Source organism: Mauremys reevesii, unplaced genomic scaffold (genome assembly GCF_016161935.1).
Source record: "Mauremys reevesii isolate NIE-2019 unplaced genomic scaffold, ASM1616193v1 Contig22, whole genome shotgun sequence".
Classification (NCBI taxonomy): Eukaryota; Metazoa; Chordata; order Testudines; family Geoemydidae; genus Mauremys; species Mauremys reevesii.
Window position 1 is genome coordinate 378818 of NW_024100832.1, and position 24389 is coordinate 403206.

Consider the following 24389-nt stretch of genomic DNA (forward strand, 5'->3'; position numbering starts at 1 on the left):
TCTGTGGTGAACCAGAATGTACAGCCCAGAGTCAGGAGATTCTGGTAACCCCCTTTGCCAGCTGGCAGGAAGAGGGGATCCCCCTTGGGTCACACGCACCCCCTGCCTCAGTGTCCCCGTGTGTCTCTCCTTGCACAGTGATGTGTGAGGTGGGGTGAGCTCAGGCTGCTCATGCCGTTCAGGGGGACTGGGAGCACAAATGCAATGACTGGGGTTTGTGCCCCTGGGGTTACCCCATGGGGCTATTTGCCAGGCCCCTGGCCACCTTCTCTGCCCCAGACACAAGCTGTCCCCAGCAGGGCTCCCCTGCCTCCCTCCGTATAGGTGCTTCCCCTTCCCCAAGGAATCGCATCGGGATCCTTCCTGCAGAGGGTGGCTGCAGAAGCAGGTCTGAGGAGCAGGAGCAGGTGGAAGGTCCTGTGACCCTGCTGCTGTGCAGGGCGGTGCCAGAGAGATCAGAGGACAGCACCATGCAGAATGCTGAGCCTGGTAAAACCTGCATGTCAGTGTGTTGCCGGCCCAAAAGGCCTGAGGCAGCAAACAGTGGTTCGTTGCCCGGTGTGCGTCGCACTAATTATCACACCAGGGTGGAGAATGCAGAAAAAGTTTATTTGAGCCCAAGTAAGGTGCCAGGGAGATATTACAATCTCAAATCCTGCACAAAGATACAAGCTGTGTGTGTCTTCTTATACATGACTTCAACAAGGCATCCTCATTACCCCCCACTAGTCTCCTCCCCCCTACTATATAGTACATACAGTGTATAGTTAACAATTAAATCATCCTTGACAGCAGACAATTCATCTCGTAACTTTTCAAGGCTGTTACCTTGGTTTACTTCTGAATTTATTACCTTGTCTCCCCTCCCCTCTTTCTAAACTAAACACAAGTAGTAAAAAGGGGCCCTATCTTCTGGTGTCTTACACTGATAAGAAGCTGTTACACATTCCATTCTCAATACTAGCCTGGGAGTTCAATCAGAGTTTAATATGGAAGCACTTTGGACAAGCATAAAATAACTTTGGTCCATTCAGGCCTGGTACAGAAAAGCTTCATTAATACTGTGGTTTTTCTACCCTCCTGAGTTATCTAGGGATATGCCTAATGGCACCAACAATATGGCCTGGGAACATGGCTCTGCGGTGTGTGGCGCTCCGTGCACTCAGCAGCCAGGGCCATGTGCAGACAGTATGGCCTGGGAACATGGCTCTGCAGTGTGTGGCGCTCCGTGCACTCAGCAGCCAGGGCCATGTGCAGACAGTATGGCCTGGGAACAGGGCTCTGCGGTGTGTGGCGCTCCGTGCACTCAGCAGCCAGGGCCATGTGCAGACAGTATGGCCTGGGAACATGGCTCTGCAGTGTGTGGCGCTCCGTGCACTCAGCAGCCAGGGCCATGTGCAGACAGTATGGCCTGGGAACATGGCTCTGCGGTGTGTGGCGCTCCGTGCACTCAGCAGCCAGGGCCATGTGCAGACAGTATGGCCTGGGAACAGGGCTCTGCGGTGTGTGGCGCTCCGTGCACTCAGCAGCCAGGGCCATGTGCAGACAGTATGGCCTGGGAACATGGCTCTGCGGTGTGTGGCGCTCCGTGCACTCAGCAGCCGGGGCCATGTGCAGACAGTATGGCCTGGGAACAGGGCTCTGCGGTGTGTGGCGCTCCGTGCACTCAGCAGCCAGGGCCATGTGCAGACAGTATGGCCTGGGAACATGGCTCTGCGGTGCGTGGCGCTCCGTGCACTCAGCAGCCGGGGCCATGTGCAGACAGTATGGCCTGGGAACAGGGCTCTGCGGTGTGTGGCGCTCCGTGCACTCAGCAGCCGGGGCCATGTGCCAGGTCTCCAGGGAGGAGGGAATATTGCATGGTGGATGAGGGGCGCTGTGAGAGGTTGTGGGGCTTAGCAGGGTCTTTGTTATTGGGCCATTGGGTCCTACTTGTAAATTGTGATGCAGTTTTTATTGCTTTTGTTCATGTGCCCAGAGCATGCAATGGGCACGTTCTTTAGCACTTTCAATAAGTAGCCCCCTAGCTCTCCAGTCAGCCACAGAGCATTCCCGGAGACCCAGGGCAGACAAGCCCCAAATACAACCCCAGTGTGAACAGGTCTGTGTTATGCTTCATTATAAAAGCAGAGACAAGCACAAGCCCATGTTTCTCTGTCTGGGTGAGCAGCGTGAGCCAGGCCGTTACCTGATAAGGGTGGGCTGTTGAGCAGGTTTCAGTGCTGTGAACAATGTGGATATTTCAATAGTCCCCAGACCGGCTTCCTGATGACCACACTGCAGTGAGCCGGGATAGCTCACGCCTATCTTAGAGCTGCCTTGTGAAAGCCTGGCCCCACTGAAGTCAGTGCAAAACCTCCCTTGTCTTCAGTAGAATCCGGATTTCACCCATTGTTTCGGGCTGACTGCAGGGACCCTGGGCTGTAGTGGTGCAGAGCATCCATTCAGCATCCTCCCTCCCCCCGCCCTGTGTGTACTTCATTTATCACTCACGTTAGTGACGTTTTCCTTTTGCACCCTGGCTCTGGCAAACGCTCTGGGGACTTCCGGCCAATTCCTGCAACCACTTGGCGATTTTGCCACCGATTTCAGTGGGACCAGGAACTGCTCATCGGCCAGGTTGTGATATAGGTTACACCTGTGTAACGTCATTGGCTTCAGTGCAGTTTCTCAGTATTTACACCTGTACAAAAGTGATATAGGAGCCGGTAAAGCACAGAGTCGGGCTGCTCGAATTTACTGCAGCTGCCGTGCCCCAGCCCAGGGTTTCCATAGGGGTGGGGGCTGCCATGCACACGGATAGCTATGGACAAAGGCTGAACAAGAATAATTCCTCTTCGGCCAGTTTGGCAGGTGCATTACCCTCATCCCGCACACCTGACTGGCAGCTAGCCCGGGCTAGACCAGGACACCCATTCTATTAGCCTCCCATGCTACCATTTACATCACCACTGTGGGTTGAACCTACTTGCTCCAGGCTGCATTTGGTGCTGATGTTGCATGTTTTTTTCATAGACTCCAAGTCCAGAAGGGCCCACTGTGATCCCCCAGTCTGGCTGAGTTACACGGGGATGGATAACCCCGTTGAGAGAGATTTTCTGTGGGTTATTTCTGTGAATTTTTCACAGAGCTGGGGCTGACATGAGGCTTGGGTCCTGTGCTGGCCTTCTGCACAGGGGTGAATTTCCCCCCTAGAAACCCTTTTGCTGGGACTCGGGGCTGCAGGCAGCGCTAGCGTGGAATGCTTGTGATTGCAGGTGCCAGTGGTATTTGATGACGTCGCGGTCTATTTCTCCCGGGAGGAGTGGGACATGTTTGCGGAGTGGCAGAAGGAGCTGTACCGGGAGGTGATGACGGAGAACTATGAAATGCTGCTTTCTTTGGGTAAAGAGCTCTTTTTGTTCTTTTGCTGAGACGTGTGTGGGCTCTGTTTTGGGGCTTCAGTTAGCACGTTTGATCTGCGTTCAGAATCCCAGCCGCCCCCAGCAAAGCAAGCGGCTGATTTAAAACCATTGAAAGTCTGTGTAATGAACACTCTGGCATGAGGGTGGGTTCCCCAGCTCTGCTTCACACTTGCAGGGATGACCAACTGCTCAAGTTGTGGAGGTCGTGCGGGTGACTCACTCAAGGTGTTATGACAGCTGCTGCTGTTTTCTCTCTCCAGATGTCACAGTCATCTCCCTAGGTGAGGTTTCAAAAAACTGGATAATAGGCTGCTTGTCAGGGGCAAGACAAACAGGGTGCGCTCACCGGCCAGTCACTTCACAACTGTGCGAGGTTTGTGGTTAGGCCTAGCTAGTAGCCATTGCAGTTACCCAGCCTACGTCTGTGTGTGAAACACAAAAGCAGCATTTGCTGCTATAGGCTGAAGCCTGAGTTATGTCAAGGATTCTGGCCTATGCATGGATGTCTATTACGCTATTAATAACCTGCATATTTTCAGTGTCGTCTCTGTACATTTTGAAAATCGGCACCAAACTGCTTTTCTGCCATCTCGTTACCTGTCCATCTGCTCACGACTCTTCACAAGCAATGGCCAGTAAATTGGCTAGCTAATTCCCGTAGTACCCTAGGGTGCCTTCCCACCCATCCAGGCTGATCTGGATAGGTGTATCTTTTCCAAGTGTTTTCTCACCGGTTCTAGATCCATGGTTATTTTTACTGGGTCTCCCGTCCTTACAGGTTGTTCAGATGTCTTGATTTTTCTTCTTGAAGAACGATTTCCAAAAGGAGTGAGTACCGTGGCCATTTTGGTTTTCTTTACTGATGGTTCCCCCTTGTGCTTTTTTCCATGACACACTCGTAAAAGCCGTTCTCTTCACCATTGCCCTTCATCTGCATTAATTCATTTGGCCTCTTTACTGCTCTTATTTTCTCTGCACCGTGCATTTTCTGTTCAGTCGCCTCCTCGCTCTGTTTCTAGCACAGACCCTTGCATCGGGAACAGTCCCTCCTGAAGGAAGCTTTGCCCGCTTTTTCTTTCTTACATTATTCTTTTCAGAGGAGCTGTGCTCTGTTGTGCCTTAATTATCTTGTCGTCTTCCGCACTGGCTCATGTCCCTACTTCCTCCCACTGCCCCTCTAATCCTGTAGTCCTTTCTCACGAGTCATCTCTACCCCGTGAATCGTCCTGCAAAAGAGTGCCGCATTCTGGATTTGCCCCAGAGCTCCTTGAAGTCAACGGAAAGACGCTCGTTGGTTTCAGTGGGCTTTGGATAAGGCCCCGTGTGAATCTGTTCGACTAGGATAAATTCAGGCATTTTATGGTGGTATGTTTCAAGCCTTCCTGTTACATTCAGTCAGTTCCTCCTTAGAATTAGGAAGCAGACCCAGGATGGCCTCTCCTGTTTGATTGGAAACTCTACAGCCAGGATCATAAGCTGCCTTATTCAGAAGACCTGTTTGAGGATGATTGCTTGGCTGTATTTATTACGCAGCAGATATCTGGGTAATTCAGATCCCCCACAGCTACAGAGGTGTGTGGACTGGGGCTTGGTGCAGGAACTTTTTCTCTTTCTCTCGTCGTGCCATCATGGTGACCTGTAGAAAATGCCCCCCACTTCATATTCCTTATGTCCTAACCCCAAGAATTTCTCCACCATCCTCACATGGCAGCTCCCTGTCCCTTTTGTCACATACTGTAAGGCTTCTCCCACCTGTAACGCAGCGAAGGCTTGTCAGTGTGCACGCAGACCAAGGAGTGACTCCGGTTCTGTGAGACACACCAATAATGCTACTTATTATGGGCCAGCCCTTCCTGAGCCAGACTTACAACAGACCCCCAGTGGCTCTTGCCAGCTCCCAGAGCCTGGGGGACAAAGTATTGGCATGGCTCAGCAACCAGCAAGGAGCTGGAAATCCAGGAGTGGGATTCTGTGGTCCATTTCCATCATGACAGAAGGTAACAGCTGGGGCCGGGAGGTTCTCTAGCAGGTCCTGGGGTGTTCACTGCTCCAGAAAGGAAGGTGCGCAGATGGCACAGAGGTACATTACTGAAGACCAGAGAGGGCTGTGAGGACCTGCGGGCCATGTCTGCATAGGGACAGTCAGAACAGCTAAGGTGGATCCTGTCAGGCTGTCTGGAATGGCTCATGAACGTGGGTGGCATAAACCCCCAATTGCTTGTGTTCAATACTTAGATTTCACCCCTCAAGTGACAAGTGTGAACGCCTCAGGCCTGGAGTCACCGACAGTCCCCTTGGTCACGCTGTCTGTCTGGCCATCCAGACAAGCCTGCCTTTGTGATAGAGTATCAGAGGGGTAGCCATGTTAGTCTGGATCTGTAAAAGCAGCAAAGAATCCTGTGGCACCTTATAGACTAACAGATGTTTTGGAGCAGGAGCTTTCGTGGGTGAACACCCACTTCGTCAGATGCACGTCATGCATCCAACGAAGTGGATATTCACCCACGAAAGCTCATGCTCCAAAACATCTGTTAGTCTATAAGGTGCCACAGGACTCTTTGCTGCTTGGGGATAGAGCGTCCCCTACACCAAAACTCTCACCAATATTCAGGTTACTCCCAGTCCTGTAGGTCAAGTTGTCCAAAGACAACACTTGAAGCCACTCCTGTAATAAACTACCTAAAGGTTTATTAACTAGGGGAAATAAATAGTTATTTACAAGGTTAAGGCAGGTAAACAGACACACACAGAAATGAGTTACCGTCTGAAGTTCAAAAGGAAATAGAAGCTTCTATAAGAAGCAAGCTCGATATCTCCTTTAGGGCTAACGCAACCTGAGCAGCTGGGGATCTTTGCCCTGAGTCCAAGCAGCATAAAGATAAAGTTCTTTCTGGTCTGGCATTTTTGTTACCTTTCCCTAGAATTCCCACTGATGGGTCGAGCGTACGTGCATGTCTCCTCTCCGTGGGTATGGGGGGAGCAGTCAACAGTCTTCTGTCCACTGATGTTACACATGGGTTTGCCTGCTGTCCACAGAGCTGCTTTTGTTGGGCGGGAGAGACACCTCTTGTGGTAAACTAGCATTTCGTACTCGGCAATGCTTCCCTCCTGACTGGGAGGGTTTCCAACTTCATAGCAAACACTTTTATAGCTACATTAGAGCAAATATTTAAATATTACCTTATAACATAGGATACAAATGTTTTAAGTGAGATTTATACATGCAGCATCCTAGGCGCATTTCATAAAGTCTAAACACATTCTTATCACTCTAATATCTGTTTTAACAAGACCAACACACTGGTGAGTCAGACTGGTTTCCCGGGATGCATTAGTCAGTGTTCACTGAGGCACAGGGGCCTCGGAAGAGCTGGCACCCAGTCTGCCAGCGTCACAGATCCACCAAAGGTGTGAAGTCAATGGGCATAAATGAAATCACGTTAAACTCCCATATGGATGGTCTCACTCAGGAGTCCGGGGCCTTTAGTTCATTGTAATTTAATCCGGAGGAGGAGTAAATTCCAGCAAACTAAGGCTTGGTCTACACTGAAAAGTTAGGTTGACCCCAGCTACGTTGTTCAGGGGTGTGAAAAATTCACACCCCTGAGTGATGTACTTAAGCCAATCTAACCCCGTGTAGACAGCGCTAGGTTGATGGAACAATCCTTCCGTTGACCTAGCTGCCTGCGTCTCGGCTAGGTGGATTACCTGTGCCAATGGATTACGGCTGGGTGGATTACCTGTTGGCGCAGGTGGCATCTACGCTGATGCACAGCAATGGTGCATTTCAAGTGTAGACAAGCCCTTTGTCACTTCCCCAAGTGTCCCCGGGCGGACGCTTGCTCAGAGAGCTCTAAACAAGCCAGGTGAATGGGCAGCGCTGCAGCAAATGGCGTTTGGTGTCGATAGATGCAGGATCTGCGCACCCTCCTGCAGCACGTAGGGGCACAGAGAGGTGTGACGAGCCCTTTCGTCTCACTGGCGGGGTGTCAGTTAAAAGGAACACTTCAAGGTGATAAACGTATTGTGTCTTCTGTGGCGTTTCCACAGCTTTCAGTCTGTTCCTATCCACCCTCTTAGTCCTTGTCCATTTCCGAACTGGGACGCTCTTGAGGGGTTTTACACCAATTGTTCAGGTGATGGCAAACTGTTCACTGAAATCAAGACAAAACTGTTCATGTATTCCAAGCCCTGACCGCCCCGGTCTCTTCCCACTCGCAGGTTACCCGGGCCCCAAGCCTGACCTCTTGTATCGGCTGGAGCGTGGGGAAGAGCCGTGGGTCCACACCCCGCAGGGCCCCGTGGCGTGGGAGAGCCCCTCTCCGGGTGAGTCTCAGCAATCCCAGCTCCCTCAGCGTGGCTCCTGCTCTGCAGTGAGGCGCTGGAGTCACGGAATCGTAGAACCATATGGTTAGACGGGGCTGTAAGGGTCAGAGTCCAGTGACCTCGTCGCAGGCTGCTGCCCCGGCTTCCCTTTCTCCCCGGCTTCCTCCGGCCCAGGTGTCATGTCTGGGCCTGTCCCACCTGCCTCCCCTCCCCAGCACAAGCCCCTTGCTCCTCAGTTTTCAGGCTCCCTGTGGACCATGGTTATTTCAGTGAGAATTGTCCGCTGACCTGACACGCTCTCCTGTTTCGGTAGCTCCTGGGGAGGGGGCTGTTAGTGGGGTGCTGGCTCTTTCACCCCCGCACCCCTTCCGCCCTGCTGGACACTTCCAGTGTTTGCTCCTCCCAAGCGGGATCATCCTCCCGCACGGCCGCAGCCAGGCAGCGCCGTAAGCGCTGTGCTGACAGGGCGACGTACAGACGCAGATGCTGGGGGAAGGATGTGGGGCTGCCTCGGTCAGGCCCCACTGCAGGGGGGTCTGAGTGTTTCCCGGGCCTAGGAAGTAGCATCTGGGTTATGTTCCCTCCAGCAGAGGAGGAGCAGTGCTGTGAGCCGTGGGTCAGCCCCCAGCAGGAGTCCCTGGTGTGGGAGCCTCCGGAGAGTCCCTGCCGAGGTGAGTAGCACCCAGCCCAGCTCCCTCGGTGCTGCCTGGACTCTGGAGAGAAGAGCTGGGCAGAGACCCCGTCCCAGGCTGCTGAGGGCTCTGTTCCTCGTTCACGTGGGGCTGAGATTAGGGAAGGGCCCTGGGCTCCGTTACCTTAAGATCACTGACTGGGTGGGGGGCCCGTGCAGACCTGTGTCTGGTTATCTTACATCCCAGTCATCCAGCATGGACTCTCCCCTGCCTGCTCGCTGGCCCTGGCCTCCTGCTGGTGGGAGGGTAGGTGCTCCTGGGCCTTCATCCTCAGCAGAGTCTCTGTATGGGCAGCGACGGTGTCCTGTTCTCAGCCCTCAGATAGGGGCCCTTCCATGGGAATGCTGCCGCAGGCTGCTGTGGGGGGAAGATGTAGGCTGGGTCCTCCCAGGTGGGTGTGACTGGGCGATGCCACCTTCCCGGCATATCTGGTCCCCATTAGGGACTCGCAAGGGGTTGGCCAAGGAACCAGACTTCCTGGGGTACCATCAGCCCCGGGGGAGCCTTGAATGCAGTGGGACCTGCGTGCAGCAGGGGAGATTTGGCCCCTTGTTTCTGCTTCCTCCCTGCTGCAATCCAGCCCTCCCCAAATGACGCCACCACCCCGCTGTGCTCCGAGGAGCTGGGGGTTCTGTGCGTGCCAGCTGGGGGGATGTCCTAGCCCCATCCCGCTGCTTGTGGTTAGGAGCCATTTCCTCTTGGCTGCAGCTTGTGAGACAATTTCTGGATTCTCTTTTCCACCTGTCAGGCGGCGATGTCCTGAGTGGTTCCGGGGAGCAGCAGCGCCGGTTATGGGCCAGCATCCTCCAGTGCGCCGTGGCAGGGGAGAGACCCGAGAGCATCGGCCGAGGTGAGCAGCAGTGATCCTGGGAGCCGCGCTGACTCCACAGTGGGGAGCAGTGACTCTGTCCCAGCTGCCGCCCGAGCTTCCTCCGAAGGATTTGTTGTGTCTCAGGAGGTGCCCATCGGCCTTCTGTCCCCTCCCAGGCCAAGCCCTTTGCCCACCCGGCTTCTGCTCTCTCTGGGATATTGCGGTGAGATCTGGGCATGCAGCTGCTGAGCGGATAGTGCCCTGCTGCCACGCTGTTCACCCAGACTCTCTCCATTGCACTCACTGCAGCTACTGGGCGTTCCCACTCGGCGCACGCCCAGGGCAGAACCCGGCCCCTCCAGTCAGTGGGTGGTTTCATCTCCTCCCCTTACACACCCAGTTTCCTCCCTACAGCCCTGACGCCTTCAGTCCCTTACGGAACGTCACAGCGCTGCCGTCCAGGGTCAGACACCCCCGCGCCGGGTCTCAGGGGAGGCTGTTTTTAATACTCAGGTGGTTAAGATTAGGGGAAACTCTTGCTGGATTCGCTCTCCCTGAATCCCCTGACTGGGAGCAGGTGGGCCTGTTCGGAGAGCCCCCGGGAAACTCGCTCTGGTCACCCCCACACTGAGTCTGCCCATGCTGGGCTCTTCCCTGCTCTCTGACCCTCAGTGCTTTGCAGTGTTGGTGACTTTCTCCCGGTGGCTGCTGCACTGACCGGATGCTGGGAGACGCGGCACAAATCGCCTGTCGGGTGAGGCCTGCGCCCTGGAGACGCCCATTGCCTGGGGCTGGCAGATCAGCACTGGGAGCTCTGGGGCAATCACAAGAGAAAATTCGCTTTCCCGAGAACACACTGAGCCAGCGCCTCGCTGGGGTAACTGCATTGGAGTTAATGGAGTTACCCCAGCATGACTTTGGCCCATTGTCTATTCCGTGCTGAAATCCGCAGGCCCATCTCCACTTCCTGCAGGAGCTGCAGTGCCTCCTGGGAGAAGGGGGGTGCTTGGTCCCAGAGTATTAGTGCTCCCTCCTCCCTGAGGGATAATCTCTGGACTCTCTTTTCCACCCAGCAGATGGCAGGGCCAGGAGCAGTTCTGAGGAGCAGCATCCGGACGATGGGGCTGAGACCCTGCAGCCCTACAGGGTGTTACTCTGGGGATCAGAAGAGGGCGCTGTCCTGAGCCCTGAGCTGCAAGGGACCTCCCGGAGCTCGTGTGGGTCTCAGAGACCGGAGAGTGAGCTGGGGGCCACGCGGGGGTGTGACCGGTGCTCTAGCAACTCCCCAAATATGCGCTCAGGGCCTGAGACGGGAGCGGGGCCGAGCCCGTGCCCGGTGTGTGCCCCGAGAGCCAATGGCACGGCCCCTCCCGGTGCGCAGGAGAGCAGCGTTCCCAAGAAGGAGAAACCCCACAAGTGCCCGGAGTGCGGGAAAGGCTTCCGGAGGAAGTGGGACCTGACCAAGCACCAGAGAACCCACTCGGGGGAGCGCCCCTACCCCTGCCCGGACTGCAGCAAGAGCTTCAGCCACGTCTCCAACCTCATCAAGCACCAGCGCATCCACACCGGGGAGCGGCCCTTCGCCTGCAACCTCTGCGGGCGCAGCTTCACCCTGAAGCAGGTGCTGGTCCGGCACCAGCGCATCCACACGGGCGAGCGGCCCTTCGCCTGCACCGACTGCGACAAGAGCTTCAAGGACAAGCAGAAGCTGACCATCCACCAGCGCATCCACACGGGCGAGCGGCCCTACGTCTGTGCCGACTGCGGCAAGAGCTTCGGGCAGAGCCAGCGGCTCAAGACGCACCGGCGCATCCACACGGGGGAGAAGCCCTACCTCTGCAGCGACTGCGGCCGGGCCTTCAGCCAGGTCTCCAATCTGTACACGCACTGGCGCACCCACACGGGCGAGCGCCCCTACCCCTGCACCTACTGCGGCAAGAGCTTCAGCCTGAAGCACGACCTCACCAAGCACCAGCGGGTGCACACGGGCGAGCGCCCCTACCCCTGCACGGACTGCGACAAGAGCTTCAGCCAGAAGCAGGACCTCACCAAGCACCAGCGGGTGCACACGGGCGAGCGCCCCTACCCCTGTGCCCAGTGCGGCAAGAGCTTCAGCAACGTGTCCAACCTCCTTGCCCACCAACGGACCCACCTGGGGCAGCGGCTCCCAGCGGCCGGCCGGGCCCAGCCCGGCCAGGAATGAACCATCATGGGGGTGCTGCTGTGAGCCGGTCCGGAAATCGGGGTGGGTGATGGAGCCACGTCACTTGGGCCGTGACCCACGTTCTGCTCCCCTTCCTGCCAGTGCGAATCAGGAGCCAGTGTCAGCGGATGTGCTAACTGAGGGAGCTGAGCGCAGGAGGGAGCAGGGCAAGGGGCTAGCCGCGGGAGCTAGATCAAGCCACCCCAGCCGACGTGTTGTCTGGCAGCATCTCCAGGACTGAGATCCCATTGGTTTCAACAGCACTTACACCAGGGTCTGATCCCCGCCCCCGACATCTCAAGCAAGTGTAAGTTACAGTGGAGTCGCATCACAGGCGCATTTAACTTATGCGATTTTAACTATACGCACTCGGCAAAACAAAACAAAAGAGAGAAATAACAATTTAAATACTGTACCCGTAGTGCGGGCGATTCCGCCCGCCATTCCACTCAATGAGCGTTTGACTAGACGCGATTTTCGCCTCACGCGCTGACTTCAGAACCTAACCCCCACGTAAGGTGCGACTCCCCTGTACGTTCTTGTGGCCCAGGCCCTGGAGATTCCAACCCTGAGATTCTATGATTCTGTGATAGGATGGGGAGGGCGGGCGCAAAGCGTTGGCCCCGCCTCGGGGCCGTCAGTAGTGGTTGGGCCTTGCCCCCATGTGGAGACACACAAGCTGGAGGAGCCGGCAGCCCGTGAGTTCCTCACCTTCCTGTGGGGAGTGGGGTTGGGCATCAGCCCTTAAGTGGCGGGCTCCAGCCATGGCGCTTCAGGCTTCGTTCCCTGGCCATGGGGTGGCCGGCGCTGGCCCCGAGCTCACCCCCGTCACCCTGGCCCCCGCTGCTTCCTCCCGTGCCCCATCGTCATGGCCCCCGCTGTCTCCATGCCCACTCCCCCATCCAGGGCTTAATTTGTCCCCAGGCTTGCCGGGACTGAGTAAGTCTGCTGGGAAAAGTGATATTTGTATGTTGTTTGTTAGCACTTCTCACAACAGACTCACTCTGTAGCAAGTCTAAAAAACAACCGAAAAAGCAAAAGAAACAACAAGAAAAAAGACAAGAACGTGCAGAGCTCCTTGTGTTTCTATTCTGTTTAGGCCCAGTAAAGAATAGAGACAGCTGTGCATTATTAGAATCATAGACTCATAGAATCTCAGGGTTGGAAGGGACCTCAGGAGGTATCTAGTCCAACCCCCTGCTCAAAGCATTTTTAATATTGAGTCTGCAAAAACCCTACATAAATAAACGACAATGATCTGGACGCGTGTCTGTGCATATTGATTTGTTTTTCCAAAAGTTAATGAAGTATTTTAGGGAAAATTGTGAGAGCGGCCGCCAGCGAGGGTTGGTGGCTGCACTCTGAGGGTTGTGAGAACCCTGCTCTAGAAAAGCAGCTGGCGGGACAGGCACCAGGCCCTGTTACACGGCTCCCACCCTATTGTCTTCAGTGGGGCTGGACAGCAGCAAATGAGGCAGACCTGGCGCAGCATCTGGCTTGGGCCTGTTTCTACTTGGTTTGACCTGTGGAAATGCGGAGCGATGTCACGGCGGTCAGTGGGGTTACTCCAGACTTGGCGCCCTGTGCTGCTCCCATTCAAGTCTGTCAGAGTTCCACCATTGATCCCCGTCCTTTAGTGTGAGAGCAGAACTTGGCCCGAGGGGCGAGATGTCGATGGTTCCCTTATTGACTATGTAAATTGTGCCATTTCGGGGTGATCTGGTGCTGGGGAAGAGAGAGTCTGGATAAGGAACAGTCACTCTGGTCATCTGGGTTTCCACAGTGCAACTTCCTGCTCCCAGGCGAGTAGGAGAACTCCCCCTAAATGTTTAAAATCTGTGAACCCAACCCAAATATCTTCCAAAACTGCTCCCAGCTCCCATCGGCCATTTGTGAATGAGCCCTTAGGTGGGTTGAAATCCCCTCCTTTCCATGGGATGAGTTGCAGGGCGGGGGGAAATTTTCATGAAGCCTTTTATAGGGACTAAATGCTATCTAGGACTCTGAAATAACCTTAACGTGGCCCATAGAGTGCGACCCTTCCTTCTGGATTTGTCATGGCACAAGCTGAACTGCTCCTTACTACTGTGCAGGCTTCATGAGCCATGGGAGCAAGGGGCAGCCTGGGGTAGGCGCGACCATGCGGTGCTGCCGGCTGGGAGAGCAGCCTGAGGCAGAAGCCTCCAGCTCGCATGATATTCCAGGCAGGACTGAATCTCCATCAGACGAAACTTAAAGAAGAGAATGACCTGGAGTCACTCCCATTCGGTGCTCTATGAGGAGGACAGCCATGTCTGTCCAGCCACCCCTGATCGACCTCACTGAGGTCTGCCAGCTGAGTGGGGCTGAGCGGGACCCCGGCTGGCAGGAGCCAGCGGACGGAGCCCCAGACTAGCAGCAGGCTGAGCCGGCTCCACTCAGCCCACTGGGCTTCAGATCATCCAGGCAGGCAGCGGGCTGAGCGGTCCGGCGGACAGGACCCCGGAAAAAAGGCACGAAACAATTGCCGTTGCTTTCACGGAAGGAAGGAGGGAGGGAGGGAGGCCTGACGACATGTACCCAAAACCATTCACGACAAAGTTTTTGCCCCATCAGGCATTGGGAGCTTAACCCAGAATTCCAATGGGCAGCGGAGACTGTGGGAACTGTGGGATAGCTACCCCTAGTGCACCCCTCTGTAAGTCGATGCTAGCCGCGGTAGTGAGGACGCACTCTGCCGACTTAATGCACTTAGTGTGGACATACGCAATAGACTGTATAAAATCGAATTCTAAAAAATCAACTTCTATAAAATTGACCTAATTTTGTAGTGTAAACATACCCTGAGTTTCTACTGTACTTATCGCTGTTGTTGGGTTTTGGTTACTTTCTCTGAAGTATGGACCTTGACTATACCTTGCCCAAGAAATTTGGACTTTGACAAAAAATAATTGACTATCCCACCCTAGATTTTACGTAAAGCTCCTTCAGAATATGTTTGATGCACCACGTGTAACTGGATCACGCCCTGTGATTCTCAGAGACCCAGCAGGCGCCAATGGAAAGTTTTTAAATCAAAGAGCTCTCAAACATATTAGGGATGTAAAGCATTAAGAAAGTAAACGTTCAAACCATTAAAATTGTTTCGGGTAAATGTTTAATTGTTAATGATTCACAATCTACCCCACATATATATTATCTTTGTCAAGTGTCTTTACTAACAACAAAAACAGTCGTATGTGTAAAACCCACTCTTTTATTTAACTTTTTACATCATATCCCTGAGCCACCCTAAAACACAAAAAGTCCCATTAGAATTTCAACTCTCCTGCTGATTTTGTTTTGTTTACATGCTCTGGTGTTGGTCTTGTGTGCAGCTGATTAACAGGAAGGCCAGCGTTGGAAAACACACGTTCTGCAGGCACAGACAATCCTGGAATGCACGGGCAATTCTTTGCCAGTTTTCCCAGCCTTGGAAAACGCTGTGCATTGACCTTCCACCACTCCAATGGACTGCATTCCAATGAAGGACAAGGCTCCCTCGGCCCGTGCCGCTTCCTGCAGCCCCCATTGGCCTGGAGTGGAGAACTGCGGCCAGTGGGAGCTGCAATTGGTTGAACCTGCGGATACGGCAGGTAAATAAATCGGCCCGGCCCATCAGGTTTATTGTCGACAGAGCATGGTAATAGCACCTGTCAGACTCTACGAGGATATTAAGACACGTATGCCGGGACACTGGACACAGCTCAGTGAGCGGTAGGACTTTCTATTCCCCCTCAGCTGGACAAAGATGCTCCCTCTGAGATCCATCTTTTTACCCTGATACAAACAAGTTAGTACTGCCCCTCTGTTATTGTTAGTTACTGCCCCCTGACGTCGCTAGTTATTACCCAGCACCTTGTACATGTTGGTTCAATTAAAACCTCTCTATTACTCACTGTCATCCTGACCTCATCTTTGGGAGGGGTCAGTGTGTTCCTGTTCTCCTTGGGGAATGTGTCTGTACCATCCTTGACATCAGGATGTTCTGGTACCACTTGATATCGGAGGGTGTTTGCGTGAGTGCTCTGTGCCTAGCACTTCTTAGGAATGTGTGTTTCTGCAGTATCAGCCCTGTTCTTGCCAAATGCTATGAACTTGTGAGCAGGCAGAGCCTGACGTCTGCTCACAGCCTGACTTTTGCCGACTTTGCTTTATATCAGCAAAGCTTGCTCACTGCTTCAGCTCAGGCCTCACACTAGAAAAAAGCTGGTGAATGAATACAACTCCACTGTATTTGTTGTGAGCAGGTGGGATGGAGACATTGGGAAATGATTCCAGAACCCACAGTTGTCCTTGTCATGTGGACAAGGGCCTGAGATTTCCCCACTTGGTATCTTTTGTTTTGTGTTTTACACTGAATATTGTATTTCTTTCTTTCAATGGCTATTCCCAGCTAATCTGTAGATCATAAGAACTAATGATTTCTCTGTCCTTTCTGTTAATTTTTGCATGATCGCCGTTCTCTGCAATTATACTGCTGCACCCCCCTGTGGTGGAAGACTGAAGCTATTTCGTACTTTCTTTATCCACACAGAAATGGATAGTATTACTGCCATTGGATCCTGAAATGTGAGAAACCTAAATCATCCAGTCAAATGAAACAAGATTATCATTGTCCACTAGGGGGTTTCTTGCATTGTCTCCTGAAACTGCAGGCACCAGATATTTCTGGAGCCGGCATCCCAGACTAGACAGACCCCGGGTTTGATCTTAAGTCTTTTGTAAAGATAAATGGCTGTTGTTATAAGTGCGGCTGGTAGCGCTGCCTGTAGCATGGGCCAAATCCACACCACCAGATGCTTTTGAATGGAGCCCGGAATCTTTATTTACTTGTTATTTTATTTTATTATTTTCTCTGGCGTCTGGGCCTTGACTGTACCTTGACCAAGAAATTTGGACCTTGGCAAAAAATAGACTTCCCTGACCTATAGCACAGTTCGCCTAACACTGTCCATTATTGGGCTCTGGGTTCAGTTGCTTGGAGCTTAGCCAGACTTTAACCATGGGGCCTGACATTTTCCATGCCAGGTCGTTTGTCTCAGGCTGAACAACTGGGGAAAGTTTCAGATGAGACAGTTCCGCCATCTCCAAGAATGAGATTAGGGGAAAGGACAGTTTTGCCCATGTTAAAATATTCGTATAACCTTTTCATTGAGAAGCTCTACTGCTCTACTGCCTTCATACTTTGGAGCAGGGACTTGAAATTTGGCACAGGATGTGCCTCCTGCTGTTCCCTTGAAAAACCATCCAGACTTTCTAGAACAGGGGAGAAAGAAATGGCCTGACTGGGATATAGAGGAGACAGAATTAAGGTGGCTGGAACACCTTAATTTTGGCATTTCCTGACTTCAGTGCTTGACTTTGCAACCTTAAATGTTCTTTTAACAGTTTGTTTTTAATGTAATTTTATATCTATTGTTGGGCCACGGACTTGTGTTGCCTGGGGAGTTTGAGGTACAATCTATTTGGCACTGTATGTCAGATGAGAGCTGTTCCCCCCTGTATGTTTGTGGTTTGTTTCTCTTGGCCTGACTTTTCATAAAAGGAAAACGTAAAAAAGCTTTAAATGACTGGCTGACCCAGGGAGCGTTGTTTATTTCACAGGCTGACCATTAACATCCTTCAGCCTTTTTTTTCTATGGGAAGAGTCTTAAATAAAGTTTGTTCCTAAAACCACTACTGTTGTTTGCTGAGAGCAAACGGGGTGGCTCTCGCTTGAGTTCAGTACAGAAGGGGAGCCAAGCATCAAGGGGTTTACAATCGAAGGCCCCAGTCCAGCAGTTCCACCTGCACAGGTGCATCAGCTCATAGGACTGGGGAATACGTTAGACGGGAATAGACTATACAGGAGTAACTGGGTGAAATTCTCTGGCCTGGGCCATGCAGGTGAGACAACATGTTCTAATAGCCCCTTCTGGCCTTAAAATCGGGCACTTCCCACCTGTACGTTACACAGCAGTGGCAAAGCAGGGCACCCATGCTTACGTTTCATGTACATTCCTGGGTTAGTTATATATTTAGTAGCAATGATGTGGCCCACGTACCCCCTCCCTTTCTTCTCTGCTCGTACAAAGCTGTGGAGAAGGCAGCAGTGGACTGACAGGAGTTAGCATACATGAGCGAGACGTCTGGAGGATGTGGCTGGGGAGAGGAGAGGGCTGCTGGAGGTAGGGTGACCAGACAGCAGGTGTGAAAAATCGGGACGGGGTGGGGGGGCAATAGGAGCCTATATAAGAAAAAGACTCAAAAATTGGGACTGTCCCTATAAAATCAGGACATCTGGTCACCGTTGCTGGAGGCCAGGTTGTCCCAGGATCGTTGCTGGGACCCTGCTCAGCTGCTCAGTGCACACTGCCAGCTGTGCAGTGTTGTGGGCTCAGGATCAGCCAGGACGGGTCTGTTTTTTGTTTTTAGTCTCAGAGGTGGCAACCCCAGCATGTGCTTCCCTATTGTTGCCGGCCCAAAGGGCCCGAGGAGGAGCAACAGCGGGGTTCGTTGCCCGGAGTGCGTCGCACTAATTAACACACCAGGGTGGAGAAGCAAACCAAGTTTATTTGAGCTCAAATAAGGTGCCAGGGAGAAAAAGCATTCTCAAATCCTGCACACCCGCGCGCAGGCGGGGTCCCAGTATTTATACCTTAAGCTGTCTGTGTAAGCCTTTTGTTTGGTTTTCCCCCTCACCCCTCCCTTCCCAACAGCAGTTACTTTAAACATTACATTTCAGCGTGTTAGAAAAGTTCCCATTCGCATGCTTATCTTTGGCCTTGTCGGCCCAGACGCATGTAGACTTTCCCCCTTTCTATCACTACCGCTTTTGCTAGTTTGAGTGAAGCTACAGCTGCTAGCTGTTTGCTAGAAAAGCTGACTGTTACATGTTTTGCTTGCTGTTTATTAGCATCTTAGGCTGGTTAAAGTTTACAGCATGGAAGAACTTTGGTTCACTCAGGCCCAGAGTCACAACTTTGGTTTACTTAGGCCTAGGGACACCAACACTATGACAGGGCAAGCGGCCTAGCAGGAGCCTGAGCCCAGCACAGCAGGGACTGACTTTGTGTTCAGCTTATTCAGCACTTGGCACAACAGGCTCCTGCTCCAAGGTGCTGCAGTCATGATAGAGCCCTGATCCGCGACTCTCTCAGTGCGAGGTGGGGCTGGGCGTTTCCCTCCCTGTGGGAAAGGGAAGTGACATGGGAAGGAGGCAGACCACTCCCATGGGGGAAAAGCCCTGAATCCTGTTAGGCCCTAGGATCAATGCAGGATTGTTCCCAAGGCTTGTGTGATGAGGCTTCCCCCACCTTCATGGGGGGAGAGGCCCGCAGAACGCTCAGCTCACTGCCATGAGCGAGACAACTTTTGCCCTTATGCAAAATGGCCACCATCTCCCATTGTTCTCAATGGGAGTGAAGCCGCAGCTTGCCCTTGGTTAAGATGATTGCCCCTTCTCTTCAGTGCTTGTAACTGGATGTGATGTTTGCCTAAGGTGACCATTTTTTTCAAATTTAAAACCAGGACATTTAAAATAGCTCAGCCAGCATGAGTAATAGTCGCTGTCGTAGAATATAAGTTGAAAAAATATTGCGGAGTATGCTTATCTTTTTTTTTCTTTAAGTGAAAGAATACAATAAAATGTACTTCTTTTATTTATATTATATATTATTAAAGTAATTTTGCGGGAAAAAAATTTGATATGGGTAGATTAGTACATAATTGTATACTTAGGATTTTGGGATCCAAGTAATAAATAAACAAGTGTAGCAGTAAAACAAAATGGTTTTAATAAAAAATGGTACAAAAGTTCTTAATCTACATTCCTAATTTTGCTTCTTACATTTTTGTGAAGAGTGGATTGATTTTAATAATAATTCGTTTTCCTGGATGTTTTTATAAAATTCCATGCAAGTTTGGTTAAAATTATATTTAGTAATTAGCAAACATTTCAAAGTTTCAACATGTACTTGAGTTTTATCACTGGACCAGATATTGTTCATCAAAGAAAAAAAGACATTCGGCAGGTGCATTGGTTCCTGGTAAACAGAGACAATATTCTACCAATTTGCCAATATTTTTGTAGGAAACATCATTTTCACTGAAGGCTTTGAATATTTCAATCCATCTGTTCGATAGTGGTACAGAATTTTGTCTCCAGTGAGTAATTTTTTCATCTGTAATGTAGCGCAGGACAAAGCAGGTTTCATCAAACAGTTCATCTTCTACTAAATTGATTTCAGAAAAATACTGAAGAATGTAATCACTGCAAACTTGAATGTTGTCATGGGTGAGTTTAGTGTTTAACAAAACCCAATTGAATTTTTCGGTATGCTTAATAGGTCCTTCCCATTCCTCTAGATATTGAATACATGTGTCATAAAATTCTATCACTTTTTCTTTGAAAATAGCAGGTTTTAATATGCCTTCTTCCTCAAGCTGCTTCAAATTTTGCCGCACCTGTAACAGCAAGAAAACGTTTGCTTTTCTGTCAGCTAATTTTGTTTTTAAGTCACTGTAAATATTGCTAGTTTCTATAATAGAAATCTCCTGTCCTTCTATTTTCAAAATAGCATTGTGGAACATTGATGACACGTTATGCAAAAAGTAAAGCCAAGACTCTGTCTCTGAATTATCAAAATAATTTGTGATAATTGTGGGGCTCTTCTCGTTTGAGGCAAAATATGATTTTAAGGCAGGATATATTTGTAGGACGCGCTCAATCGCGGGTCGTAATGCCAACCATCATGTGACACTGTATCCCAAGACTTTCTTATATTCGATGTCCACGAATTCACAAAATTCTTTCAATTCATTAATGCGCACTGTGTATATATAAAAGTATAAATAAATCTTGGTGATGAAAGTTTGCACATCAATTGGTACAGTTGGCTGCAGTTTGTATAGCATTGTTCAAAATATGAGCGGCACAACCAATTCCCACAAGCTCTCTTCCACCCAAATTTGATTTCAGCTTGGTAAAAATGTTATTTTTCCCACTTCTTCGCATACCTCCAAAGTTAGTATTGGTGTTGTCAGCACAAAATCCAAGTACCTTGGTATCTAAACGATACTTTTTTAACACTTCCAAAATATAATCAGTAACTATGTCAGCTGTTTCGCCTGGCAGATCTCTTACTTCCAAAATTTTGACGTGTATTCCAGACTGGTATGAAAAATATCTTCTTATTATGGGAATCAATTTTACTTCCTTGTGGTTTGATGCATCCGAATAAATAGAAATAAAATGTGCAGCATCTAAATCCTCTTCCAATAACTGTTTCGCATAAGGCACCAGCACATCGGTAACTATTGCCTCGCATTTTGTTCTAGAACATGTAAACCTGGCATCAAAACATGTTTTAATCAGTTTGCAGGTACTGATTAAAACATGATCGGAATGAGTGATTATGCATTACTGTGTGGTACGCCCATAAACCTCAGCTGCAGCTAGTTTTCTTTCGGCATCTTCAATTTGTTTTTTCTTAAAATATGATGTCACACTTGTACTTGCAATTGCTGCAGACACAGCCCGTTTATGTTTGACTGTTTGTATGTGGTTTTCAATGTCGGTTTTTCCACTGTTTGCAATAGAAAATATACTTCTGCATTTTACACATTCCACCTCACTATTGTCATTATTAGTACTTGCTTTGATGAATGTATATTTCGATTTTAACTCATCATTGAAGATGCACTTTCATCGTTTTGGCGCCATGGGTGTCCAAAAATAAACAATTATTACAAACTTCGTCGGATGTCGGTCTTGGTTCGAGGGGGCGAAGTCACCGGTCCAGGATCGAGGCGAAGACGCCGGTCCTGGTCCAAAGGCAAAGGCGTCGATCCTGGTTCAAGGGGCGAAGTCATCGGGTCCTGGCGAAGCAGCGAGTGCGCCGTGGCAGCGGAGCGAAAAACTCGAGTAACAGAGAGAGCGCGGAGCTCTGAGGGCCAGTGTCACGGTCCGAAGATGCTAGATCACTGGTGCCTGTCCTGTGCTGCGGAGGGCCTTTTATAGTCCGAAGCTAACAGCGAATTGGTCGATTTTGACGGGCTCTGTGTGATGACGTCATCATCGAGTTCCCATGGTCGGGCTGTATGTAATGCGCCGGAGTATTATCGAAGAGTCGCCACGGCCACAATATAGTGAGAGTGCGTGTGCTGAATGCTGAGTATTGCCGAGATCCAACGACGAGAACCGTCGTGTAAAATAAAACTAAAACTAGGATAAATTAATAAAATTGATTTAGGCTGGTTTATCAAGGATTGATTTGATGTACTCAGTCTTTTGATAAATTAATAATTTTTGATTTTGTATTCCTAAACTCTACTGGTTACATCTCACGACTAACCAGACCAATGTCCAAAAAAACCAGTACGTATGGTCACTTTAATCTGAAGTGATATAACTGCAGGCTAGTAGTATAAGGGCCCTACCATCAATCAAACCCTAACCCTGCTCCTTGACCCCTTAACCTGTCCCTTGACCCCTTAAACACCACCTTCCTGTCACCAGAAGTCCCGCCCCAGAGGATATTACTTCTGGGGTCAAGGTAGCCACATGACCAGAAGCAAGTATGCCATGTGACCCCTCTAAGAATTCCATCCACTGCCCTCTACCCATCAGGATGGGTTTTGTCCCATTAGCAGTGCCCTGAGAGGAGATTTGACCAATCAGGGTGAGTTGCGGGGTGGGGTGAGCTGTCCGTAAGTGGGTCGTGTGACCCCTCTAAGAACTTCTCCCACCATCCTCTATCAATCAGGAAGGGTTTCAGCCACTGGGAACCACCCCGAGAGGAGATTAGACCAATCAAGGCAAGTTCTGGGGTGGAGTGAGCCATCTGGAAGTGGGTTGTGTGACCCCTCTAAGAACTCCACCTACTTCCCTCTACCAATCAGGATGGGGTTCACCCCGATAGGACCGCCCTCAGAGGAGATTTGACCAATCAGAGTGAGTGCTGGGGTGGGGTGACCTGTTCGGAAGTAGGTCATGTGGCCCCTCTAAGAACTCCTCCCAACGCCCTCTGCCAATCAGAGAGCAGCACCATTACCCCATAAGTCCCAGCTCTGGGCAGAGGAGGCCATCTCTGACCAAGGACACGTGTTTTAGAAATTGTGGAAAGGCTGCTGAGAGGAAACATGGACTCCTTTACCACCCCCATGAGAACTTCGGACTTTGTTTTAGCTCCGAGCACCTTTGGACTTGTGTGGAGAAAGTGCTACCTCAGTGACAGTTCCAAGGAGGACCCTTTGACTCAACGTTGATGGATACGTTGGTATCCGACCCCAAAACCCTTGTTAGGCATCCCGATTAGTGTGAAGGCCTCTCATTGTTCACCCCCCTCAAGGTGGAAGGCGATCATGGCTTGGGGAAGTCACCAGCAGACAAGGTGAATGGAAAAGACATCGCTCGGTTAAATGAATAATTAAGAAACGACGGTTGAGGATGGGGTGTAATCAGTGATGAGCTGCCAAAATCTTAGGAACCGGTTCCCTACTGGGTCTTCGGCGGCACGGTAGGGAACCGCCCAGTGAGTACACCCCCCACCCACGTCCTGCCCCCCTCAGAAACCACAACCCATAACCCCCCCTGCCCTGCTCCTTGTCCCCTGACCACTCCTTCCCAAGACCCCCAACCCTAACTCCTCCCCAGGATCCCACCCCCTGCCAAACTTGCCCGCTCCCTGTCCCCTGACTGCCCCGACTCCATCCACCACCATCCCCACAGACCCCAGGAACTCCCACGTGGCGCCTACCCAACCCCCCCTTCCCCATCCCCTGTCTGCCCCCCCCAGAACCTCTGCCCAATCCAACCCCTCCTCCCCCGCCCCAGTCCCGGCCCTGGCCCTGGCCTCTTACCCCTGCCGGGGTCGGGGCCAGGGTCGGAGCCGCGCCGTGCAGCCGGAGTTGGGGCTGGGGCCGGGCAGTGGCTGGAGCAGGGCCGGGCGGCGCCTGGAGTCCTCATCGTGCCCCACCCTGCCCCAGCTCACCTGCAGGAAGCTTCCCCCCGGCTTCTCCTCCCACCGCGCCGCCCCAGCCAGACCCGGCAGGAACCGTGCCGCCCGGCCGGACCCGGGCAGGAACCGCGCCGCCCAGCCTGACCCAGGACCGCCCAGAGAATTCAGGGGGCCTGGGTCAAAGAAATTTTGGGGGCCCCTTCTATAAAAAACATTGCAATACTATATTCTCCTGGGGGCCCTTGCGGGGCCCATGGCAAATTGCCCCACTTGCTCCCCCCCACGGGCGGCCCTGGGAAAAATAAACCTTCCGCATTTCGGCACAAACCCAGTTTGGAGAAAACTTCTTTACAAGGTATCACTGGTTCTCAGCATCAGCTAGTGCTAAAAGGCACTAAAGCTCATTAAAAGGGTTGGACAAATATTTTCCATCAAAACTTTTTCTGGATCGAAAACTAGGGGTTTTTAAAAAGCAGAAAAAAATCACAGACAGTGTCTGCTTTCCTTCAAAATTTGTTGTGGTTTTTTTAATTGAAAAGCTGAAATTAGTCTGCCAAAACCTGAATATGGTTTGGGGTTTCAGAAGTGTGTGGCCAAATATTTGCTGCTTGCTGTATTTGATTGTTTAAAGAAACAATAAAAAAATTCTGCTTAAAAAAAAATCCAAAACTTTTGAACCACCTAAGCTTGTAACCAAACACCTGAGCCCATCCAGGCAGAGATTTTTCCAGGTTTTTTATACTCTGCTGGCTTCCTTGACTCATATCTGTCTCCATAACTTTGGGTTCATTTAGGTTAGAACATAAGAACAGCCATACTGGGTCAAACCAAAGGCCATCCTGCCCAGTATCCTGTCTACTGACAATGGCCAATGCCACATGCCCCAGAGGGAGTGAACCTATCAGGTAATGATCAAGTGATCTCGCTCCTGCCATCCATCTCCACCCTCTGACAAACAGGGGCTAGGGGCACCATTCCTTACCCAGCCTGGCT

The 24389-nt window shown here is 51.2% G+C and overlaps 2 protein-coding genes across 3 annotated transcripts in view; both read left to right on the forward strand.

Annotated features, from left to right (window-relative positions):
* LOC120393540 (gastrula zinc finger protein XlCGF52.1-like) overlaps window positions 1-24389 on the forward strand; it is a 159241-nt gene that overhangs the window by 16888 nt on the left and 117964 nt on the right. The window lies entirely within an intron of this gene.
* LOC120393527 (zinc finger protein 436-like) lies at window positions 1708-12558 on the forward strand. The gene is made up of 5 exons (XM_039518115.1): window positions 1708-1764; window positions 3258-3384; window positions 7626-7730; window positions 9171-9272; window positions 10307-12558. The coding sequence occupies exons 1-5, from the start codon at window positions 1708-1710 to the stop codon at window positions 11434-11436; spliced, it is 1521 nt and encodes a 506-aa protein (XP_039374049.1). The 3' UTR covers window positions 11437-12558.